Below are 24,796 nucleotides of genomic sequence, written 5' to 3'. Positions count from 1 at the left end.
AAGAGAGAGAGAGAGAGCGTGTCTGCATGTGTGTTTTAATTTTCATGGCTGGGAGGTAAATGGCCACTGTATTTACAAAGAAGCTCTTTTAATTCAGAACTCCAGGAGAACTTAATATCAAAACCTTAAAGCAAATGACTGTCACATGTTTCAAGGAGTTTACGTCAAGACATTTCTACTTTTTTTATAAGATAATAAAATGAAAAATCTATTCTAGAAAATCCTAAAGATTCCATTAAAAACCTATTAGGACTAATAAACATGTTCAGCAGGATACAAGATATAATATTAATATATAAAAATCAATTGTATTTCTGTACACTTCCAACAATCAGAAAAAGAAATTTTTATTTCCATTTGCATCAAAAATAATATTTAGGATTAAATTTAACAAAACTGTAAAACTTATACTCCGAAACTATAAAACATTGTTGAAAGAAATTAAAGATGACCTAAAAAAATAGAAAAACATCTCCTGTTTATGGATTTAAAGATTTAATATTGTTATGATGGCAGTACGTCTCAAATTGATCTAGAAATTCAATGCAATCCATATTAGAATCCCAGATGGTTTCTTTGTAAAAATTGACAAGCTGATCCTACAATTAATACTGGAACTCAAGGGACTCAGAATAGCTAAAACAATTTTGAAAAAGAACACAGTTGGCAGTCTCACATTTTCCAATTTCAAAATTTATTACAAAGCAACAGTAATCAAGATAATGTGGTACTGACATAAGTATAGGCATATAGATCAATGGTATAGAATGGAGAGTCCAGAAATCTATGGAGATCTAATATATCTATGATCAATTGATTTTCAACAGGGTGAACAGGCCATTAATTGGGAAAAGAATAGCCTTTTCAACAAATGATGGTGGGACAACTGGACATTCACATGCAAAAAATGAATTTAGACTCTTACCTCATACCATATACAAAAATCAACTCAAAATAGCTCAAAAACTTAAGACTTATAAAACTTTAGGAGAAAACACAAAAGCAAGTCTTCATGACTCTAGAGTTGGCAATGTTTTCTTAGATGTGACATCAAAAACACAAACAACCCAAGAAAAATTAGATAAATTGTGTTTCATTGAAATTAAAATCTTTTGTGCTTCAAAGGGCTGTATTGAGAAAGTAAAAATACGACTCACTGAATGAGAGAAAATATTTGCAAATCATTTACAGTATCTGAAAAGGCACTTATATCTAGAGTATAGAGAACTCTTACAACTCAATAACAAAAAGACAACCCAATTACAAACGGGCAAAGGTTCTGAATAGATATCTCTCAAAAAATGTATATAAATAGCCAATAAGCATATAAAAAGTTGCTCCACATCATTAGCAGTCAGGGAAATACAGTGGCAGCTTCCCACATAATCAGATATCACTGCACACTCATTAAGATTGCTATAATCATAAAGTCTGATAAAAACAAGCATTGGCAAGAATGTGAAAGAAGCAGGACTCCAAAATACTACTGGTAAGAATTTAAAATGGTGTAGCCACATTGGAAAACAGTCTAGCAGTTCCTCAAAAAGTTTAATACAGAGTTACTATTTAACTCAGCATTTCCAATCATTGCAATCGAATCAGTAATATAATCATTACTCAGAGAATATTAGAATATTTTTATGTGATAAACAGAGATTTGGGGGAGTTGTGTGAGCACTTTGCATCTTTTTGGTTTGTAAGACTACCTGTTGCTCTGCTGGAGAATTTTTGGCAGTCCTGAGAGATGACTGCACTGGAACAGAAAAATGGACATATCCAATCACTTAACCTCCTCATGCCTCAGTTTCCTTAGAGGAGAAAAAAAGGTTTGGGGTTTTTTTTAATGACAAGCAACCATTTAATAAATAGTATCCTTCCTGACCCTACATGTAGCTACCTCATAGTCAATCTATTTGAAATCACTATACTGAATGAGGACGTCATTTACCAGAGGTGCTGTTAGCGTGCCATGCCTAGTTGCCTTCGTCAGTTGCTCTTTGCTAGACCATTCAAACACTTAAACAGAAACAATTCCAAGTTCAGTTTCAAATTCCTAGCAAGATATGTTAATCTGAAACGCCTACATAAGAAGCACTTACATGATCTATGTATGATTCTGTGAGTTCTACAGGGAATACCTAAAAAGTTTTCAGCATCTTCTGGCACCAACATCAACCAATGTGGAGAGGTTCTGTAATCCGGAATCAATCTTTGAATTATTTGCTGAACCACAGTGGGCAGGAATCTCTTCTAGCTGACTTGGGGCTTTTTAACTGAATAAACCCAATATCACTAATTCTTAAATAACTCCCATTAGTGAATTATTCCATAGATTACATGCTGTAAATTATATTAAAATTAAAACTCAATCTGAGAATCTACAGGCAGGAATTCACACAATTTCCAGATTTAATATCTGATTTTGGTCCAATTGAAGCCTTCAAAAAGCTCGAACTAAGCCTTGCTCCAAAACTCGTTTAATGACATTCAGGCCTTTACCTAATTATTTTGCTTTTTACATTTAAAGAAGTTCATATGATAACAAAAAGGAAAGATTATTTTTGGTCCTAGGTCAGACAAAAAGATGACATGGAGGCATTAGACAAGTCAGAGATGAGACACAAAAATGATTCACAAACTAGAAATATGGGTATGGAATTCAGAAAAGACTTCAGGTCTAGAAGTGAAAAACTAGAAATTAATATTTTCATTTTCTTCTTTTTGTTATTTTTAGTGTATTTTTGTGCCCCACTCATCCTACAAGGCATTTGACTTACATACAGTTTACATATAAGAGAACAAAAGTGAAATTAAACAAACTACTAAGGAAATTGGAGCAATGAAAAAGTGGGAAGCAAGAAGAATAGTGATGAAGCTAGAGAGATGTGAAGTTACCCAAGGGGCAAGTGTAAGGCAAGTTGAGTAGAGTAGGCACTTATTGTTTGTAGGTTAATTTATTAATTCACTCATTTATGCCACTCCATTTATGGAGCACCTACTATGTGCCAAGGACATAGTGGGGACATACATGGTTCCTTCCCTCCCAGAACCCAGTCTAGTATGACAGAGGGAGGCACAGGAAAACATTTGCAGGAGGAGGATTATAGTCATACATTCAAATTTCAGAGATGGTAAACATGAGAGAGATCAACTACGACTCAGGTGAGGGATACAAGATGAACTAGAGAGCATATAGTATAGACGCATCAGTGCTGGCAAGCTATGTGAAAACCAAGGAATCAGAATAGCCGGATGGTAGTTATTCCAGGTGAAGTAAAAACCAAATGTTAGGGCTACATAGAAAAAACAGGTCATAGATGTATCGGACATAGATCCTGAAGTTGCCCATGTTAGAGGGGCAAGGAGCTCCTGGGTCAATCATTTTTGTCAGGAATGGAGATGAAATTGGAAGTATGGACTCATTTGCAAGGGAAATAAGAGAATCAACATGAAAAAAAGCAGTCTGACCTCATCTACCACCTTCTGACTTATCTGCAGAGACAATTAAACCCCTATATAAAGGAAAATATTTTCTTACAAGTACCTGCTACCATAAAGAAACCAAATAAATAGTCAATTTATTAATTTCTTAAAAAAAAACAATTAAAGATTCCTTAAACATTAGAGTGTTCTTTTTTCTTTTTTAGATAAAATATTTACATTGTACACCATTCTTTTCAACATTCTTTTTTTCTATTTTATTTAAGAATTCATTTTTGCTATGGTTATAACTATTACTTCCTACTAAACTGCCAATTTTCAGTATAGAAATACATTAATTCACAAAGCACTTTCAGAAATATTTAAATCTTTCACTGGCAAAGTGAGCATGTTTATGTACCCATGACCCTTTGTGGGGATCAGACACCAGACTAATGCCTGAACACTGTGAGTCAACTAGATAATGTTCTAATCAAAGAATAAACTAATTTTAAACAATTTAGGAGGTATAATATAGGGATTCTTATTTTGTCACAGTATTATTTTTAATTATTCAATAATGTTCAAGTAATTTATCATATTCAAAATGCCTTGACATGCCACCCTTCTTCATAAAGTGACCCATTTCCAGTTATTTCCTATATCCTTCAAAGTACTATGACTCAGGCTTTGACAGAGCATTGTACATTTTAGATTAATTCTAGTTTTAAGGAAGTTTCAGAGAAGAAATTTTGTAGTCTGTTAGGATTCTTTCTACATTTAATAATATTCATTGTCAGAAAAATTTTCCTTATATTGAACCTAATTCACACAGTCAAATTTTAATTATGAATTTAGTGGAAATAAAGAGCCTTTCATAATCTTAAAGAACCCACAAGCTATAATGACAGCTATTATTTATCGAGGACTTACTTTGTGCCATGCACTGTGATAAAAGTGCATTTATACATTAACCTATTCCATCTTCATACCGTGATTAAAAAGCGAGTATTCTTATTGTCCTCACTTCACAGAAGAAACTGAAGCTTAGAGAGGTGAAGCCTTGCTCAGGAGCTCACAAATGGTAAATGACAAAGCTGGGACTCAGTTGAGGTCTTTCCTATTCTTAATTATGAGAAACTTAACTGCCTCCCGAGAGGTGTCTCTTAGCATTGTCTTTATGGCTCCTAACCCTTCTCAGTATTTTCCAAATCTACCTTACCAGAAAATATAGATTAAACTTTCTAATAATGGACCCTCTCAATATTTCCAAATCTACCTTACTAGAAAACACAGATTAAGCTTCCTAATAAGGATTATTTTATGAGTCTTAATTTCTAGATTTCTACTTTAGAATCTTAATTCTATTAATTGCTTAGTACTAGTGTTCTGTTACTGAATCATGGATAATAAGCACCATAACATCTAGATCATTTCCAAGAACACAAGCTAATACTGGGATGCTTGGTAGTAAATAGAACAGATGTAATTGCTTCTTTATACTTACTAGGTTATTTTTTAACTGTAATTAAATATGATATTCATATGCATAACTGTGTAATAATCACCACTTTAGAATAAGAACCAGATTCATTTTTCTCTCCCTCAAACCAGCTGAATTTGGTTTAGTATAATTATTTAAATTTTATCAAGAAATACATATGTCAGGATGAATATGACATTATAAAACAAAAAAGGAGAAAAAAACAGAAGGTTGACATTCTATCAACTAAATATCTTTCATGATAAATAAATAATTAAAACAAAATTAATTTTTTTTTTTAAACTATGTTTCACTTCACTGGCTTTTTCGTTAGACCATCTGCAATAATACGGCTTCTGGACTGAAGAAATTGAACTTGTTCATAACTGTGTATGTTCCATCACATGCATTCTGAGTTCATCAATATCTCTAATTTTTACTGCCTCCACCACTCTCTCACATACACTTGGCTGTTAAAATTACAACAAATATAGGTGGGGATTATTATACTCATGAATATACCAAAAGATACCTCTTATAAGGAATTTTGGCTCACTTCAAATAATCTTTTATCAGTGTGGCACTGAAACACCAGGTATGATTTTATATGGTTAACTCATCACACAAATTTTTGTCAACTCACAGTTTAGCCAATGGCCTTCTAAGGAGGGACATATGCTTCAGTAAAGGAAGGAGGGAGACTTTACAAGAATGATCTTATGATCTTCCTCTTACATTATCTCTCAGAAAAAAACTCTTTAACCTCTCCCTCACCACCACCACCAGTCCAATTCAAGTCGAAACAACAGACCAGTGTCCCGAGCTTTATTAATTATTCCAAAGGACAGCAAACAAGGAGGAAAACTTTTCCGGAACAAGGTCATCCTAAACATACTGAATATCTTCCAGATTTGTCAAGTTCCTTCTATGAAACAAATAAAAGCCTTGCTTACTCTGCTGACACAAATTTCAGCTAGTACTTGAATTAGTACTTATACTGATTCTTTTATCTTTCTCTTGTAACTATTATGTGCTAACTCAAAAAGGTTCCAATTCTGTTGCTTTGCTATAAATTCTCCATAACTAACGTTATGCTATATGACACATTACAAGTTTTCAGTCATCAAAAATGTGGAACATTTGTCCCAAGTAACTGCATAGAACACAGTTGGGTTACACTGGGGCAGAGACTGATTTTACGAATAACAGTTGCCATAGAAGTGATGTTTATGGAGGTGGAAAAGGACTCTTGTATGACTTGTAAATCCTTCTTGTTGTGGTGTATGTGCATACCCTCAGACCTGCTCTTCTGAAAGAGCCCGATTCTCCTCATACATTAGTTACAATACTCTGAACAGGCTGTGGGGAGCCAGCTCTTAACGGGTTCAGTGTGGCTAGGGATCCCTGGGAGAACTTATACCACTAGATCTATCAAAAATTACCTCAAATAGTATTTGTAGAAGGCAGAGAATTTCTAGGACTTCTGCAGAAGCAGGAAGTCCTTTGGGCTCAAAAGAAATTAGGGAGTCTGTAGCCCCAGAGAGTTAGGTTTTGGTAGCTCCATCAGGATAAGAACACACAGACAGAGGGGTCCTCAGGCTCTCCATCTGGTGGCATTGTAAGTACATGAGTCTGTCTTTCCATTAAGGAGACTGGCTTGTGATGATTATTCATATTTGGATCAGGCCATGGATTTGTACCTGAAAGCCACCATTTCGATTATATTTGGTAAAATTCTTTTAGGTAATTAGAACTTACATATACTTTTTCAAAAACTACTTCTGGCTCAGTTCTAGTATTAACAGCATTTCAGAAATTTGTATAACTATCACTGATAGCTATTATTAAAACAATAGTGATAAAACAAATTCCACATTACAGAGTTTGGATACAAATTTCCATCTTACTGAAATAGCAATTGCCAAATTTATTTCCTAGAACCAGATTCTTCTACCAACTATCTCCTATTAAATTAAACTTAAAATAAACGAAGGAGAAAAGCTATATATCACAGCTTGGATTTTACATATGTTTTCCCTTTATACCTATACAAAAAAATGGACATTGTTAGTATCTGAAGTTCTAGTTTAGAAAATACATTTATTAGTTTTAAATGATAGTTATAAGATGCTATAGAACTACACTTAAGCAGCTTTCTTGTAAGCAGACCTTTTGATTCAAATTTAGTCAAGACAGGAAAATATAAGGTGTTTATTTTCTAGCTTTCAGTCTCTGAGATTGTTTATTCAATTCATAAAATCATAGAATCATAGAATTTTAATGTTGGAAGAGACTACGGACATTATCTAATTCAACCTGCTTATTTTACAGATAAGAAAATTGGGATTTTTTTTTTTTAGTATAACTCAATTCAATACTTCTATTTAAATAGGCTTCTAAGACACCTGTTGATACAAATGAAACTCCATTTCAAAAGCCACAGAAACTTCTATTCCATATGTCTTACAATAAAACTTCACTGTGCCTCTTACATAATGTTGCTACTATTAAACATCTTTAAGAATCTCTAACTCATGCTGAATGAGAAATGAGAAATGATAGTCCAAAATCAGACTCTAAGCATCTTTAAAGCATGGCTTATAGCTTACCTGGTTTCACATTCCTAACTAGCAGCATACCTATCACATGGTAGGTGGTTTTTAAATGTGTATATTAGATGAATGAATGATTGCTCTGAATATTAGTGTAGCAGAGTAAACAGGAGAAATGAAACATGAAAACCACTTTTGCTCTAGCTTACATAATTTAATTGTGCTTTGGGGTATTTATCAGCATTCAGATTCACAGTGGTTTGTCATCACAGGATTTTACCTGACTTTCTCACAATAGGTACAGTTTTCTATTCTTAATGCTCTAAAAGTGTATTGGAAATAGTCCAATAGCAGCACGACCAAAGGAAAATCTGCTATTAACTAAAGACATTTCTAACCTGCATAACCATTTACATACTCCTCCTTCTCTTTCCACTTTAAGCTTATTTCACCACAGAATCATACGGTCATTTAAACTAAATGTTGCTGTTTGGAATCCAAACAAGCATGAAGACTGGCTTTATTCTGACATGCTCCCAGTCTTTCCTCAGTTTTCTTACTGCAAATGAAACTAGAGAAATGTAAACATCTTACCATCCAGATGGCCCACATAACAATATACGTCATAAGTTTCATGAGGAGAACGGAATCCGTAGGTCCTGACTCCTTCCTTCCCCATCATATCTCCATAACAGCCTTCTCGAGGAGTCCGGATGGGATATCTGGGGAAATAAAGAACTAGTACTAAGCACTGTATTCTCACTCCCAGATTAATGAATTAAAGCCTGTGGCCCCCAGACATCTCACCTAACGGTCTGATCAGACAGCCAGCCTGCATCACACTGCTCAAATCCATCTTCATAGGCGGCATTGAGCTGCTCTGGGCTTGCTATGACTGCCCCAATATCCAAACAAGCCTTCTGTGCAGTCTCAAAATTCAGAGTGTACCTGCTGGTCGATGCCCTGTAGTGAAACACAACACCTGCGAAGACAGCAAACAATGACAGGCATGTTCTTATCTCCTACCATACCGTGCATAGTTTCTCAGTGGAGCTATACATCAAATTAATTGCTGATGTGATAATCACATCATGATAATTCTTGTTTTTACTTTATATAGCATTACACAAAATTATGGTGATCTGAGGAGCCCCAGAAATGCCATTCACTCAGGTGTCCCATTCTGCTCCATTAGAAAGTTTCCTAGCCACAAACTTTCTGTTCACATGTAAACAGTCTAAGAAAGAGATTTAAGCCACTAAATCCTAAAAGGTAGATAGTTGTATTACAGGTAGTATTCAGGCTATCATGGCAACACTGGACAAATAAAGCGAGTAGGTGTTGCAGGAGATACAAATATTTAACAGGGCCACAAGATCAACTTCTCTCCTACTTCATGATTTTTACCCTGAACCAACTCAAAAGAAGCATATGCAACATTCATAAATACTACTTCTACTAAACATGAAACATGAGCTATTTACTTCCAGAGACAATACGCTAAGATGAAAAAAAAACACTGGACTATGTATGAGATGGCTTGTTCTAATCCCTGATTTGTTCCTTAACCATATACTGAGCCTTAATTTCCTTCCCCATAAAGTGTAACTAATACTATTTATTTTATTTGACTGATATGACAATCAAATTAGGTAAAGTATTTTAAAATGTTGGATAGGCTACTGAGTACTACTCAGATGTTTATCATATTCACTATCTGACCAGCATAACTTAGGGTCTCCCCTGTGACAAATAAAATGTAGGACTTCTATCCCGAAGAAGTCCTGAAGTGAAGTTCTCCAGACTCAGTGGGTAAAAGCCAGGCATCTCGATAGTTGCCTCAAGTTCCACTTCATTGTATTTTAGGAGTTGATAAATTAACTAGCAGTTCTTGAACTATGCTCTAGAGCTCAAAGAATTGTCAAAGGGCTGAAGAAAGAGCAGCTGAGGGGATGAAGCTTTGGGTCCCCTTCCTGCCACTTTAACAACAGCATCTGCATTTTAAACTGGAGTAAATACGGTGACTCATTTCCATAAGTCTGCAAAGTGGGTCAAGCTAATGTGCCTGGCAAGTCACTGGAAAATAGAAATTGGGGCAATTGGATCTTATGTATGAAATTTGATTGAGTCATATCATTTTTAAGACCACTTTTTTTTTTTTTTAATGAAGACCGAATTTTGTTTTCCAAAATATCTTCCACTCTCTTTTTATTCCTAATATTTTCCTGGGGTAGACAACAGTCTGTCCTTCACAGACTGACTTCTAGCTGTAAGACTCTCCCACATGCCCATTCTTACTTAGACTGTCTCTCTTTTCCAAGACAGATATGTGCCAATAGAGCAACTATGGAGGAACAGACTAGCCATATCATGGATAAGCACCTCTGAGTAGGGTCAATACAAAAAGACCTGCCCAGGCACCAAGTAGACGTATTGACAAATAACATTTGTTTTCTTGTTTCTGATATTGCCAAAAGAAGGAGGAGGAGGAGGAGGAGAAGAAGAAGAAAGATGAAAGAAAGAATACCTCTCAGAAAATTTGTACCTTATAGAACTACTCTATAATCGCCAAGAAGTGTATATGTGGTATTTGGTAAGTATAGTAATCTCTAAGGCTTAAGCAACAATTTGAATGGTTTTAAATTAGTCTTATGTTAATTGAAGCTTCAAATAGTCTTCTTGGTAATTAAAAATCTTCCATGTGCAGGGAAGACTGGCAGTAAGAGGGCACAAAGGGGCCTCCCTGACCAAGGCAGGGAATATCAGTCTGTACAAGTATCTGCGATTGTTGGGATAATTTGAAGACCTCATGGGGCTAAGGAGATTAAGCAGAGGATTTTCATTGTTTCAGAGGGGCAAAGGGCAAATCCATTGCTAATTCTTTAATGACGAAAATTGTAAAAAGTTTTTAAACTCCTTTAGGAATTTTAAATATATACATTTAATATATTTCTCTTTACATATTATATATTTTTATATAAAATTTATATAGTATGTATCTAACTCTACTATATCTATCTATCTATCTATCTATCTATCTATCTATCTATCTATAGAAATATCAGTAGAACAAAAAACAATTCTAGGCTAACTAAAATAAATGATACAAAAGTTAAAAGAGCGAAGAGCCCAGGATATTTAGTGGATGCCTGGACAACATAAAGACAGATTTATGGAAGAGAGCAGTGGAATCTGAATGTAAAAGGATATCCAGAAAATTAATTTGTTGCATCTAAAATTCAAAGTATTTCCTTTTGACTACACAAGAAAGAGTTTCAATAAAGCCCTTTGTATATATTTCTGAAAGGTAAATATTTTGTAGGGAAATGGAAGGTTGGAAGAAAAATTTGTTCCATCATGTTTGGGTATTATAATTTTGCTTAATAACTTGCCAAAATATTCTGCTTCCAAGAGTTATGGCATTATGTGTGTACCCAATTAAAACAATTTTTCTTTGCTTTGTCTCCTAACTTAAATTCAAATGACATATAAACCACCACTAAAAGGAGGCTGAAACTAAAATGTTTCATTACTAGACTTAATTGATAACAACTAGTGTATTAACCTGAAAGAAAATTTGCTGAGTTCTTGTCTTCATCCAATTCAAATGTTTATCGAGCCCTGGCCTTTTTAAAACCTGTGATGTATGCCATGATACTTATTAAGTGCCTTATTTCTTCGATGTAAGTTAAGCTAGAATTTATACTTCTTAAAAGTAAACTTGAAGATTGTAATAATCACACAAGGAGAGTGAAAATAAAGGAAAGAGGCTTTTATGTGTGTATATACGTGTATGTATGTATATGTGCATACACACATATCAAAATAAAAACAAAATGTAGATTAGCTTTTACAGTCTTGAAAATTCTTGATAGGTCTCAATAATGAAGTAATAATTCTTGAACTATGTACCACGTCTTCAGGTATTCATTATTTCCAGTATACAAACTATACTTGACTGCATTAAATCAATGAAATTGCTGCACAAGAAGTCACCTTCCTTGACCCTGAAAAAAAAACAATTTTTTTTCGGTGATAAATATGGACAGTTGGGAATGACTGATGTTTTTCCACTTGTTCAAACCCTGAACAATAGTTACTTTTAAGTACTGTTTCACAGCACTTCTGAACCAGGTATCAAATTATACTACCTTTTTACAGATTCCAAAAGCCTTACCGTCCACGGTCAGTGACACCGTGCTCTGCGTGTCTTCAATCCCGTACATGACGTCGCAGCGGTAGAGGCCCGCGTCACTTGCCAACAATTTGACCATGGTGAGTGACGCATCACCCACGTCCTCAGGATGTGTAGGCACGGACACTCTCCCTTTGTAGCCCTGACCAATCTTAATGTTCCCATTTTGGGCCACGAGAACAGTAGTCTCCTTTAAATCTTTTCCATTCTTGTCCAATTCAATCTTAGACCACTTGATTCGGAGAAATTCACTGGTGGTATTATAACTGGGTGGTAAGGTAGGCATGGTTGAAAACTGACAAGGAAGGTTGACTTTTCCAGAAAGGGATCCCTTAACAGATGGGTTTTTTCCCACTTTGACTGGAAGAAAGAGAAAATTCCAAATTAACAGTCCTAAAAAACACAAATTGAGTCTATTAAATACACGAATGAATAAGAAATCCTTACAGGAGTTTGTTACATCTTCAATATGTGAAATAATGAGAATGATTTTATATACAGAGAAAAGAATACAATTTCAATGACGTTTTATAATAAAGACAGGGATTAATAATGCTCATTTTAGGTACCAGAAATTTGATGTTCATTGTAACTCAGTGTTTAACATAAGCAAAGTGATAAAATAAGGCACCTATAGGAAGGCAAGCAATCAAGGGCAAAAGGAGACTGGAATCAGCAATGCAAGTTTAAAGGACTGGACCAATATTAGAAAGAGTAGTTGAGAGGTGAATTTATGTCTACAAGTCAAGATGAAAAATGTTTGTTAAGATAACTGCCACATTACCTTAGAGGAAATGAAAATAAAATTCAAAGAGGAAGTGAAAATAAAAAAAAAAAGTACTTCAATAGACTGGAGCAGGGGTAAGTCTAACACTTGAAGGAAACTTCTTTGCTTCAGTGTTTGAATCAAAGGCTTTCATCATAATGACAAATCCAGCTGCAATCACTTTGCAGTGAAACATAACCTCTAGATTATATCCTGGGGGGGGAAGTTGGCATCTGTTCACCTAACCCTCCTAAAGTATTAGACTTTAGAACGTCTTTCTGCTTAAGCCCTTAAACTTTTAATGAGAAAGAATACAATTTAACACTACTATATGCACAAGAAATGTTCTTTCATTCTTACAGGAATCCACACGCCTCCCTCCCCCACCCCATCTTCCAGTGTCTGTCTATTCATTGGCTAGACAATGTTTTGGTAACAACAATAACAAGAAAATACACAAGCAACTTCCACTTCATAAAAATATGATGAATAAGTTAATAGTAGCTTCTACATGAAGTGAAATAATGATTTTTAATTAACAGAATGATGTTAACGCTTAGTGTGTTAGTGGTCAAAGGTGTTGGTAATATATATGCATCAGAAATGATATAGATGTCAAGATAGCCCTGTGGGTTCAATAGGGGATAAGTCATTTTGAAACTGCAGAAAGATATGGAGATATGTTCTTTAAGAAAAGAATATTCTCTATAACTAAAGATTAAAATTTAACTTTAAAAAGACTGGCATATGAAATCTTTCATGTAATATAAATATATCTAAAATAATTAATACAGTATTATATTAACTGTATTTATGACAGAAATCACTAATCATTCCAAGTTTATAATGGTCATTGCTGTCATGAATTTCTTCATTTTAGTAATCTATATACAGCTTTCCAAAACAAGATTTAAGGCATTTAACAAGATTAAATAAAAATGAAGTGTGCTATTAGCTGCACTAAGTTAATCTTCAAAATGTTACTAAAACAATTAGCACCTTGGAATATAACAGCAAGGGAATAATTTGATTTTTAATGGCCTCCTTGTCTTACAAAATAAATTCTCTTACTTAAAGCTCATCTTCCAAGTGAAACTGGTCCACTCCCTTACTAAGGATGCTCCGCTAAGAGGAAATGACACTCAAGCTCGCAGCTGGCTGGCGACAGACCTGGGCCAGAACACTTGTCTCCTTGCACCTAATCAAGGAATCTTTCAGCTTTGGTATTTATTGGGTTCTTCTCCTGTCCCTAAATTAGTTTTAGCTCCTTTCTAAAATCTATACCTATTCTATTTATATCCCTTTCTATTTCTTTAATTGCTATCTGAATTGAAATCTTTAGTAATTTAATGATCTTTTAAATAAATCTACACAGTCCACAGGGGGCTCCCAGAGAGTAACCCTTCGTAATCCTTTAATTTAGACCCCATTAGGGAAATGATGAAAAAACAATTTTGGGGAGCAGTGGGGGGCAAGAATAAGGATCCTGAGAAGGGAAGGGGTGAAAATTCTATGATTTAAAAATCTCCTAATTTACATTCATCGTATGTTCTAGAAAATCTCATTTTCCTTCCTGAAAAATTATTTAGATGATTGACTTCACCAAAAAAAAAAAAATGTTTATTTTTTTTTAACGGAAAATAAACAACTTTATCATCAACCTCAATGAGATCCTTTACCATCTCTTAAAAATGCATTTAAGATCAATGACTTCCAATTCCTTAATATTTACTACTAAATTATAGTTCTTTTCACAATTTTAGATGTGTAGGGGCAGATATGAGATTCAGCCCAATCTATCTAACTGGGAGGTTTCAGAAATTTAGAGCATTGCTCAACAACCGTGCTCTAATGAGAAGATATAATAGAACAAAATGATGTCAAATGATGTCAGAATGTAAATTTCCCAAGGTTATATATTGTTCTGGATGTTCACAGATATAAGAAAATTTAAAGCTTTTGTTGGATATATATATATTCATGTAGAATCTAGGATTAACAAAAAGCTCTGTGGTCAGGTCTTTTGTGTATGAAATCTTGGGCCTTAATGCACTGGGTCACAAGAACTAAGTTCACAAAATCTAAATATTTTAAGAAAGAAATTTTGTAGTTCAGAGGATAATCTTTATAGACTATGCTTGTTAAAAAAAAAAAAACTGCAAGAACTTGTCTGAAACTCTGACAATACAACTAATAAAAATGAATGCTAACAAAAAGTTCACCATTCCCATCATATGGCTTGTGGTCTAAACGAGTACAATAAGGGAGAAATCACTAAAAACAAATTATTACCTTTCATTCTCTGTCACTAAAATCTACAGAGCAAGGATGATATAAATTCCATCTATATAATTTGATCAAACACACACACATACACACACACATACACACAGACGTTGGCCAAATATATATCAGATTGAGAGTATGAGAATTTATCACTCTATCAGGTAATAAATATCACTCTCTTGTTCATTTATTTACTCATGACTGTGCATGAATCCATTTATTAATATTAGAGAAATAGACAAATAACTAGGTCAATGAGAGATAATATACTGGGTATTGTTAAAGTAAAGAGCTCTCCGTGCATTAAAATAAAGCTATTAATCAGTAGACAATTGTTCATTAATGTTATTTATTGACCTTTTGAGTGCCTAGAATAAACAGAGAAAACCTTAAGATGAAAAGTAGTTGTGTTGACTCACAAGAAACTGCTGTGTATTCCCCTATGAACTTAGCAAACCTGTTTTAAGTGATTTTTGTTTTCAACTTTTGCCCCTCATATGAAAAAATTAAATTCTTCTGAAATTAGCCACAACCAATTACATTTCTTAATCGTGATCATAGGTTTATAAAGAACTTGATTCTTGGAATAAAGTATAATATAGTGGTTAAGAACATGGACTATGGAGCCCAGCTGCCTGGGTTCGACTCCAGGCTCCATCACTAAATTGTTGTATAACCTGCTACATTAGCTATGCACCCAAACCTTTGCTATTGCAGTTTTCTCATCTGCCAAATGGGGGGAATAAAAGCATCTGTCTCATTGGAGAGATAAGATAAGAGAAATGAACTATACAAAATACTTAGAACAAGGCCTAATGCATAGAAATTACTCAATATTTTTAGCTATTACTACTATTTTAAAATACTACCAATGAACAACACCATAAACATGTTTTTTTCTTTCATTTTTTTAATGTGAGTTCTTTCTTTGTTATGAGTAGAAAATCTAAACTTTAAGTGGAGGGATAGTTGCTCTATCCTTCAAGTTTCTCCTATTACTTTCTCTGCAACTCCCTTTCTATTACTACCCACCCAAACCAACTCCCTTTTCTATATCTCTTTTCTATGTCCCTCTTCTTCACTGGACACTGTTATTCTTTCCTGTTTTACTTTTACTTTTCCTTCACTTTTACTTACTATAAATGCTGATGAAGACAGCTCCTGGGCTGTTAACAGATTGCTGAAGCCTAGACTCTGATAGCCATCTAGGTCATTCACATCTCAGTTTAATTGTTCTTTCTGAAGAAGCCTTTCCACTTCGCCCCAGCCCAGGCCATTTTCTATGATATCACTTTGCTTTATTTTCACCAGTCTGAAAGTACCTGCATTGTTTACTTGTTTATTGCCTGTCGCATATAACTAATGAAATCCAGGACAATGGATTTCCGGTATATCCTGGTATATATTTTGTATATCTAGAATAAATCCTGGTGTATAGAAGGTACTCAAACAATATTGTCAATGAATAAATGAATGGGTGGGGCGGGAGGAGTGTGGATGGATGAATGAATAGATGGATGGATGAATGAATAGGTGGATGAATAGACGGAGTGACATTCAAACTTTGAGTCTTGAAGAATGAGTTGAAGTAGAACTGTAGAGAACAAGAGAAGGAACTACCAAGCAGAAAAAGTTACATGTAAAAAAACAGGGAATATGAAAGTCTGTGCATGGAATTGCAAATTATTTCAGAGAATCTGAAGCACAGAGTGAGTGTGAGAAAAGAAATAGAAGCTGACGCTGGAGAGGCACACTAGATAGGAGTAGATCACTGAAGCTCAGGGCAGTATTGCTCTTCATGGAACATAGTTCACAACTTTGGAATTATAAAACATTCATTCAGTGGACATACAGTTTAAAACTAAGAAAAACAGTGCATGTGAGCATACCCAGTTACTTTAAAAGAGAGAGGAAAAAAGGGTGATATGCGCAAAAACTTGGCTGTCAGTCTTCTATTTATCTTCCACTGAACATTCATTCAGTGGACATACAGTTTAAAACTAAGAAAAACAGTGCATGTGAGCATACCCAGTTACTTTAAAAGAGAGAGGAAAAAAGGGTGATATGCGCAAAAACTTGGCTGTCAGTCTTCTATTTATCTTCCTGACTTTTCTCAATATCTAGCCTCTCAAGGTTTGATAGTCTTTCTTTTTTATAGGAAAGTCTTTAGTATTGAAGAAAATAGAAAATATGCCCAGTGACATATACAGTAGGCCCTCTATATCCATAGATTCTGCATCCTCAGATTGAATCAACACCAGATTGAAAAAATTATTTTTAAATGTTATGTGGTTGCCAATGTGTACTTTGTAGTTAAGCCTATGATGGTTGCATCTATACTGAATGTGTACACTTTTTTTTCTTTGTCATTATTCCTTAAACAATACATTATAACAACTATTTATATAGCATTTACATTATGTTAGGCATTTTAAGTAATCTACAGATGATTTAAAGTAAACGGGAGGATGTGCAGAAGTTACATGCAAATATTATACCATTTTACATATGAGATTTAAGCATCTGTAGATTTTGGTATCCATCGGGATTCCTGGAACAAATCCTCCATCTATACGAAGGGAGGATTCTCCAGTGGATATCAAGGGAAAACTATATGAGCCTTTTTGCTTAGTTTGAAAGTAATCTGGGAAGTTATTGAAAGCCTGCTTGCTTCTTTAGCATCCTGTTCTTTATTTTGTTTTGATTGACTTTTTAATGCCACTGTTTTAAGCCTAATAATATTTTAGCTAAAAGTTTTCAGCACTGAATAGATAAAAAATTAATCCTTAATTCTAATGATTCCATATTGCCATTCCATGTCCCAGTAAGTAAAATTTTATTTCACTTAGCACCAAAGAAATTGTTACCACACTCACCTTTATGTAGTGCATGGGTTACTATTAAGGTAGAGCACATCCATAAGATGCTCTTTATGTTAATCAACATCTTGTCCTAGAAATGAAGAAAAATATAAAGTAAATCATAAGCATTCAGATTTGTGGTGAGCCATAAATCACGTTATTTGTACAGAGTACAAGAGTACAAGAAACAGCTCCTCTTGGTTTGTAAAAACAGGAAGGAACTTGCAATATAAGCTGTCCCAACACTTAAATTATTAGTTTGACTCTTACCCAATGATTATTTAGTTACCAAAATAATCTCAGAACACAATTTGGGGACATATAACAATATAGATGTGTGGGACAACCACAGCTGGATAGGCTGAAGAAAAAACAATGAAGACCACAGCCTAAGTAACTAGTGGCTAGGAGCTGGCACAATGAGAGAGGGGTGACCACAAAGTCTATTTAGAAATGGGAAGTTGGTCGTAGATGGAGTAAGAGAAGATAGGAACGCAATAGGGAGAGATGTTGAAAGAAAAGGATTCGCATCAAATGTGAGGTGGGGAGGAACTCATTGGTGATTCATGCACATGGTATCAAAACAGAGAATATGGACTTCAGCAGGGTTTTTAGAGCACAGACTCAATTTAGCTTCGAGAAGACTGAACAAACAAAATAAATGTATTATAAGGAACCATTAACTATAAAAAAAGGACCAATGCTTGCCATGAGTTTTAAAGTCGTTCCAACAGTTCTAAAGGGTAAAGAATGAAAGAAAACACTCTGTTCTGAGAGTGTAGAAAACCTACCATGGCTTTACCATTAATTATTTGTGACTTGGGGAAGATGTTTAAAAATCTGGGACTCAGAATGGTTCCTTCCAGCTTGAATTTCTATGAAGCTGTAATTATGAGGAGGATAAATACCAGTGTTGGGGACCATCTAGAAACCAGAGACAATCTCAGAAGAACTGCAAAAGAGTATTTGATCGTCATAGTTGTTCCCTTCTCAGCTACATTTAGAACTATTCTATAATAGCCTTTTTTGTTTGGCTACATGTAGCCATCCCTCTTTCTCCTTTCCAACAAAACTCTGATTCCATTCTAGTATCTACCCTCCTTCAAACAGCTATATACTTTAGAGAAGCCTGAGTAAACTCCATCCCAAGGGGTGGTCATTATTCTTAACATATTCCATTCCTTTCGCCAATAGTCGATTTTGAAATAAATAGATGATGCAATTATGGCCAATGAGATGTGACGGGATCTATGTGGGAGTTAAAGAGGATGCTCCCAAGACTGGTATATTCATCTTAAGAAGAGAAAAAAGGAAGAGATGGTTGCTTTCCTTCACTGCACTTGATAGGATATTTCTTCTCAAACCGTTATAACTGTCTTGCATCCATGAGTTTCTAAGATAGCCTCTGAGGATGAAGCTGAGAAAGAATCAGGAGAAATAGCTTAAGCCCTTGAGTATTAGGTCTAGAGAGGGCCATACCTTGGAACTTCTTTTTATATGAGATAATAAATTCCTTTATTATTTAAACCCAATAAAATCAGGGCTTTTTGTTACTTGTAGTTGAAGGCATCTTAACTGTCATGTATTTGAGTCAGTGCCCTAAATAACTTCCTACCACTTTCTTTAGAAATACGTAAATTCTGTATTATTAAGGAAACCTAGATTGAAAAGAACTAAATGCTATAAGAATCCAAGTCCAATTTGCACTCGAGTTCAATCTCATAATTTATGACAGCTATTTCCTTTTCCTTGATATTTTCTCCATTTGATTGCTTTATTATATACATCTTAAAGTAAGTGTTAGAATATCTCTAAAACAAAGTTATAAAATTCTAGATATTTCCTAAAGAGCATTTTTTAACCTAATACATTACATATCTATTTTCCATCTATAGGCCATTTGACAGCTCACAATAAAAAGCATACAGGTGATAATCATAAATTAACCTTGACAATTTAGTTTATTATTTATTATATAATTACTGGAATATGCTAATAAATGTTATTAGATACTAACTGGGAAATTAGATTTCCACATTTCTGGATTTCTTATACCACAGCAAGCAGGAAGTATAAACCTATATCTCAATGTCATTACAATATTTCAGGGAAAAATAAAGATATAAATTTAACATGCTCTATAGTTTCCAAATAAAATAAAATTTTAGCTTGTATCATAATGCTATTAAATAAAACACATTCATGAGTTTTAACTGAATCCAAATAAGAAACTTTTCTATAATATATTTATAAACAATAATTTCCTGTCATCCTTAAAGAAAAATTGTTCTCAATTTTTTTTTCTGTAAACATTTATAAGTATAATGTTAAGTCTGGTTTCTACTGTCAAATAGGCCTGAATTCAAGTTCTTAATTCCCTACTGATAGTCTGTGATATTAGGTAAGTTACTAACTCTCTCATCCAGGAACTATTTAACTGTGAAAAGTAGTACTTAATTATTGAAGTAATTGTGAGAATTGATGAAATAATGCATATGACATATAGGTTAGTGATATACAGTGTATTCAGTACTCAATATTTATTATTTTTTGATTTTTTAAAATTTAGCTTCAATACATTGGTTAGACATCTATATAGTTCATAAAACGATCCTCCCAATTGCAGTCTCCCTCCCCTGACCCTCCACCTAGCCAATGTATTAATGCTAATTGTATTCCTTACGCTGTGCCTCCCAGCCCCATGACCATCCATCGGCTACTAATTTGTACTTCTTTAACCCTTCACCACCCCCCAAACCCTCCCCTCTGTCCATCACCAAATTGCCCACTATATTTGTGAGTCTGTTTTTGATTAGTTTGTTCTTTTTATTCCTTAAATTCCACATATAAGTAAAATCATATAGGGTTTATCATTCTCTGTCTAACTTAAATATCTTCTAGGTTCATCACAGCAATATCTTTTTCTATTCCCTTCCTTTTCATATGTAGGGGTCTTGTTTTCTTATCCTTTCAGCCACTCCATCCCTTGGTTGGAGCACTTAATTCTTTTCCATTTAAGGTACTTATTGATAGGAATGTAGTTGTTACCATTCTTTATTCCTGTTTTTGATACATGTTTTTTCTTCTTAAAGAAGTCCCTCCAACATTTCCTGTAATATGGGCTTGGTGGTGAAAAATTCCTTCAGCTTATTTTTGTCTGGAAAGCTCTTTATCTGTCCTTCAACTCTGAGTGATAGCTTTGCTGGATAAATTATTCTTGGTTGTAGATCCTGGGTCTTCATCCTGTTGAATATTTTTTGCCAAACCCTTCTGTCTTGCATAGGTTTTTTGAGAAATCAGCAGCCAGTCTTATGGGTTTTCCCTTACATGTAATTATTTGTTTTTCTCTTGCTGCTTTTAATATTCTTTCTTTGTATTTAACTTTTGGCATTTTAATTATGATGTGTCTTTGTGTAGGCCTCTTTGGATCCCCAATTTTTGGAATTCTCTGAGAGGGGTTCAGCTGCAGACCAAACTTAGCCTCTCCGGGGCCACCTGTTAAGATTCAGCAAGCAATCCACAGATGCTGTGCTTATAGTTGCCTCAAAAGGCCACACTAGAAACCAAGGCCAGCTGCCTCCAACGTGAGTCTAGGTGCTGCTCAGCAAGGAGTACCTGACTTGCTGAGGCTATCCTAGGATGCGGCTTGGATGGAGTCCTGAGTTGGGGGAGACAAGTTTTCAGGGAATCCTCTGGGCAGAGTGACCTCTGTTATCCAGTTTGATGACATCACAGCTATGGGGGTGGTGTGTCCACGCACTGGGAAGGGGGAGAGCTCAACAGGGAACAATGGATACCGCTGGCACGTCTCTACAGAGCGAGTCTTGCCTCGGCCCTCACTCAAACAACGTTTCCCTGTAAGTCCCTGGTGCCCACTGTGCTCAGAGCCAGCAGGTCTGTCACTGCAAAAATTCGCTCAGGAACACAGCCCCTTTAAGAGGCTTCTGCCTCTGCTGCTGCTGCAGCCTCCATCTCACTCAGCTGCTTGGTACCAGGCAGCCCCGCGTCTTCGTCCCATCCTACCTTCTGTTGTTGCAGGGTGCTTTCTTGGACTTCCTAGGTGTGTGGCTTGTTCTTCAAGTTCCCAGGCAATTTTTCCTTACTGCTGCTCTTTGTTTCTGTCACAACTTTGATTTGGTCTCCAGAGAGATGAACAGAGCCTCTATCATCTACACCAATTTTTTTTCTCTCCTCAATATTTATTATTAAAATTACTAATTCAGGCATTCTACATGAGTTCTTTTCCAGGTTTCCTGTTACTACTAGTAAAAGGAAAAGCATTTGAAGCTCTTGATTTGAAAATTATAACCTAGGTTACCACTATAGAAGCAGTACCCAACTTTATACTTACGATAAATTGTCCTATATGGCTATGTGCTTTGAATCATTACTTGTAACATATTTTATCTCCTCTATAGAACAGTAAGCTTCTGGAAGGCAGAGCTAATATCGTATTAAACTTACTAACTCTCACAATATTTCCTCAGTGCCAGGTTCAGAGTAGACCCTTCAGAGGAAGGTTTGTATACCAAATGGATGACCAATGCCACCATTTCCTGTTCAGAAACACACTTTCAAGTGATGTGCCAACAATCTCTTACAAATATGGGAAAGTAGGCTAATAACATCTGAAATACATTTAAATTAGCCCAAACATTTACTTAAGATCCATGAAAATTCATTTCATTTCTCTAATTTTCTTAAGGCTTCACTCATGTTCTTGGTCGTTAAGGCACACTATCTGCCTTTGGCTTTGATTTTACTAAATGAAAACTTACCAAAGGCTTTTTTTTTTTTTTTTTTGGTTTGATTTTTTGTTTGCAGCACCACTCAGACCCCCATTTCTATTCTTCTACTCTTCCTGTCGGTCTTGTAAGCATAATCTGTTAGTGATAACAAGTCTGTCTGCATAGAAAGACCTGGGAGATAGGAGAGCCAGGGTCTATATTTAGCCTTCTACTCCAGTGAAGTCAATGAGAAGAGGAGAAAGTCATTGAATAATCAAGGCACAGATGACTGAGGCTGTTTAATTGCTTGGCAGATAGAAGAGACAAGGTCAACATGACTCCTATCCATGAGAAATGTCTGCAGAAAGGGAAAGGGTCATTTCAGGAATGGGCTGCCTCAGAGAAATAGCCAAGGTTCTAGTAAACAGATATTTAATATTCTCCCTTGATCTTGGAGAAGCAAAGGGTGACTTAAGGACACAGACACAGTGGTTTTGTCTCCCAGTCTTTGAATTAGTTACCCTAGACAACTGATTGTCTAGGACATCTCATCCACAAAGTGGATGCAATGAACATTGCCTATCTCTTTGCTCCTGGGTGCTTTTTCACAGTTGGAATCACTGTAATGCAGAGAAATCTCATGGTTTAAACATGAAGTCTCATGAATTTACAAGAGGAATGGTGCTATGTGAATTTATCACTAATCTGTGACTGGATTCCTGAACCTGGACTTTGCTAAGCTTTTACATGTCATTGCCTCTTAATACTGTTCTGTTCTCTGCCTGGAAAACTCCTTCCTCAACAGTCTATTGAAAATACACTGTATTCTATTCCCTTCCTCATGCTCAATTTTCATCATAGCACATATCATTTTATGTATGTATTTGGGAATTGCCGTTCTCTACTCATCATAGTATAAGCTCCAGGAGAGAAGTCTTTGGTATTTTGTTCCATGCTGTATCCACAATGCCCAAGACATTTAGTAAATATTTGTTGAATAAATGAACGTGCCATTTTTTAAACATAATTAGACATATATTGAATGTGCCCATTTTTTAAACATAATTAGACATATAGTACATACACTATTTGGCACATTATTAAAATTCTTCACTTAAAATACAATGTATCTTGAGGAATGTTTCAAATTAGCAAATACGGTTTCTCTGTGTTATTTTTAACAGCTGAATAGTGTTGCATTAGATGAATGTAGCATCTTTTATTTCACCAATTCTTATGATGAGCTTCTAAGGTGTTTCCAAATTTTTGCTCTTAGAAAAAATGCTGCAAAAGGCATTCTTGTCAATTTGTCTTGGGTGACATTTGTGCCGATACCTATGTGATAATATCTAGAAGAGGAATTGCTGGGTCAAAGGGTATATGCGTGTAAAAAATCTTTGGTAGCTAGTACCAAATTATTTTTCTCAAGAAGATAAACCTATTTACATTTCCACAGTACTGTATGAGAGATACAGCTTACCCACAACCTGGCCAACACAAATTTTCATCAAACTATTTTTTTTATCTTTACTGCTCTAATTGATGAAAAAATGGTGCTGCATATCATTGTTTTAATTAGTATTTAATTATGAATGGGGCTGATGTACTTCTCATTTAAAAAACATTTATATTTCTCTTTCTGCCAACTGACTGTACATATTTGCCATTTTTGGATAGTGTTTTTTTAACTTGTAAAATTTCTTGGTATATCAAGAGTTATTAGCTCCTTGTCTCTCATATGTTGCAGATAGTTTCTAAATGTGTTATTTGTTTTTGTGTAAATAATTGAATGTTATTTGGTCAGACCTGTCAGTCTTTTCTAGAACAGCTTCTGCTGATCTTGCGCTTAGAACAAGTTTTTCTACTTCTAGCTTATTGTTTTCAAAATCCCATGGTTTCCTCTGGTTATTTTTATAAAATATCAGTCCCTACATTTCATATTTGATCCATCTTAACTTTGTTTTAGGATAAGAAATGAGGTAGAAATTCACTCTTACTTTGACTGGACCAATCCGTTGTCCATTATCCATTTATTAGATAATCCTTCTTTTCCACTGAATTTTCACATCCATTTCACTCTATTTCTGGATTCTCTCTTCTGATCAATGAAAACACACAATTCTTAAAACAATACACCCTATCTAACTCATTTTATACACTTAGTAGGAAATACATGATTTATTATTTTTACTATCATTAAAATTATATAATTAAATCAGTATGAGTCCCACAAACATAATATGTTAACACCACTTATTTGTGAAGTTTTCCATTTGCAAAAGCCTTTCCATAGATATTCACTCTTTTGATGTTTATAACTGTATCTCCATTTTAATAGATTTTGACACTAAAGGTCTAGAAGTTGTGTCTTAATCTGGTTTTCACAACAGGCAAGTGCAATTCAAGATTTCTGATGCCAAGTCTACTGCTCATCCTACTACATTCACCACAGGTGTATGTAGTACATACAATACTTTAACAATGTAAAAATTCAATAATTTAATAA

At 34.8% G+C, this 24,796-nt stretch overlaps 1 protein-coding gene across 1 annotated transcript in view; it reads right to left on the bottom strand.

Moving 5' to 3' along the window:
- Positions 1-24,388, bottom strand: part of VCAN (versican) — a 98,084-nt gene extending 73,696 nt beyond the window's left edge. The window contains 5 exon segments of the mRNA XM_039875008.1: positions 8,050-8,177; positions 8,263-8,437; positions 11,633-12,010; positions 17,579-17,654; positions 24,288-24,388. Of these exon segments, the coding sequence (XP_039730942.1) occupies positions 8,050-8,177; positions 8,263-8,437; positions 11,633-12,010; positions 17,579-17,654; positions 24,288-24,320 (790 nt within the window). The 5' untranslated portion in view covers positions 24,321-24,388.
- Between the last annotated feature and the right edge of the window lie 408 nt (positions 24,389-24,796).

The sequence above is a fragment of the Pteropus medius genome, unplaced genomic scaffold (assembly GCF_902729225.1).
Source record: "Pteropus medius unplaced genomic scaffold, Ma_sr-lr_union100, whole genome shotgun sequence".
Lineage (NCBI taxonomy): Eukaryota > Metazoa > Chordata > Mammalia > Chiroptera > Pteropodidae > Pteropus > Pteropus medius.
The sequence above is the reverse complement of the archived record's forward strand: the minus strand, read 5'-3'. Positions and strand labels throughout refer to the sequence as shown.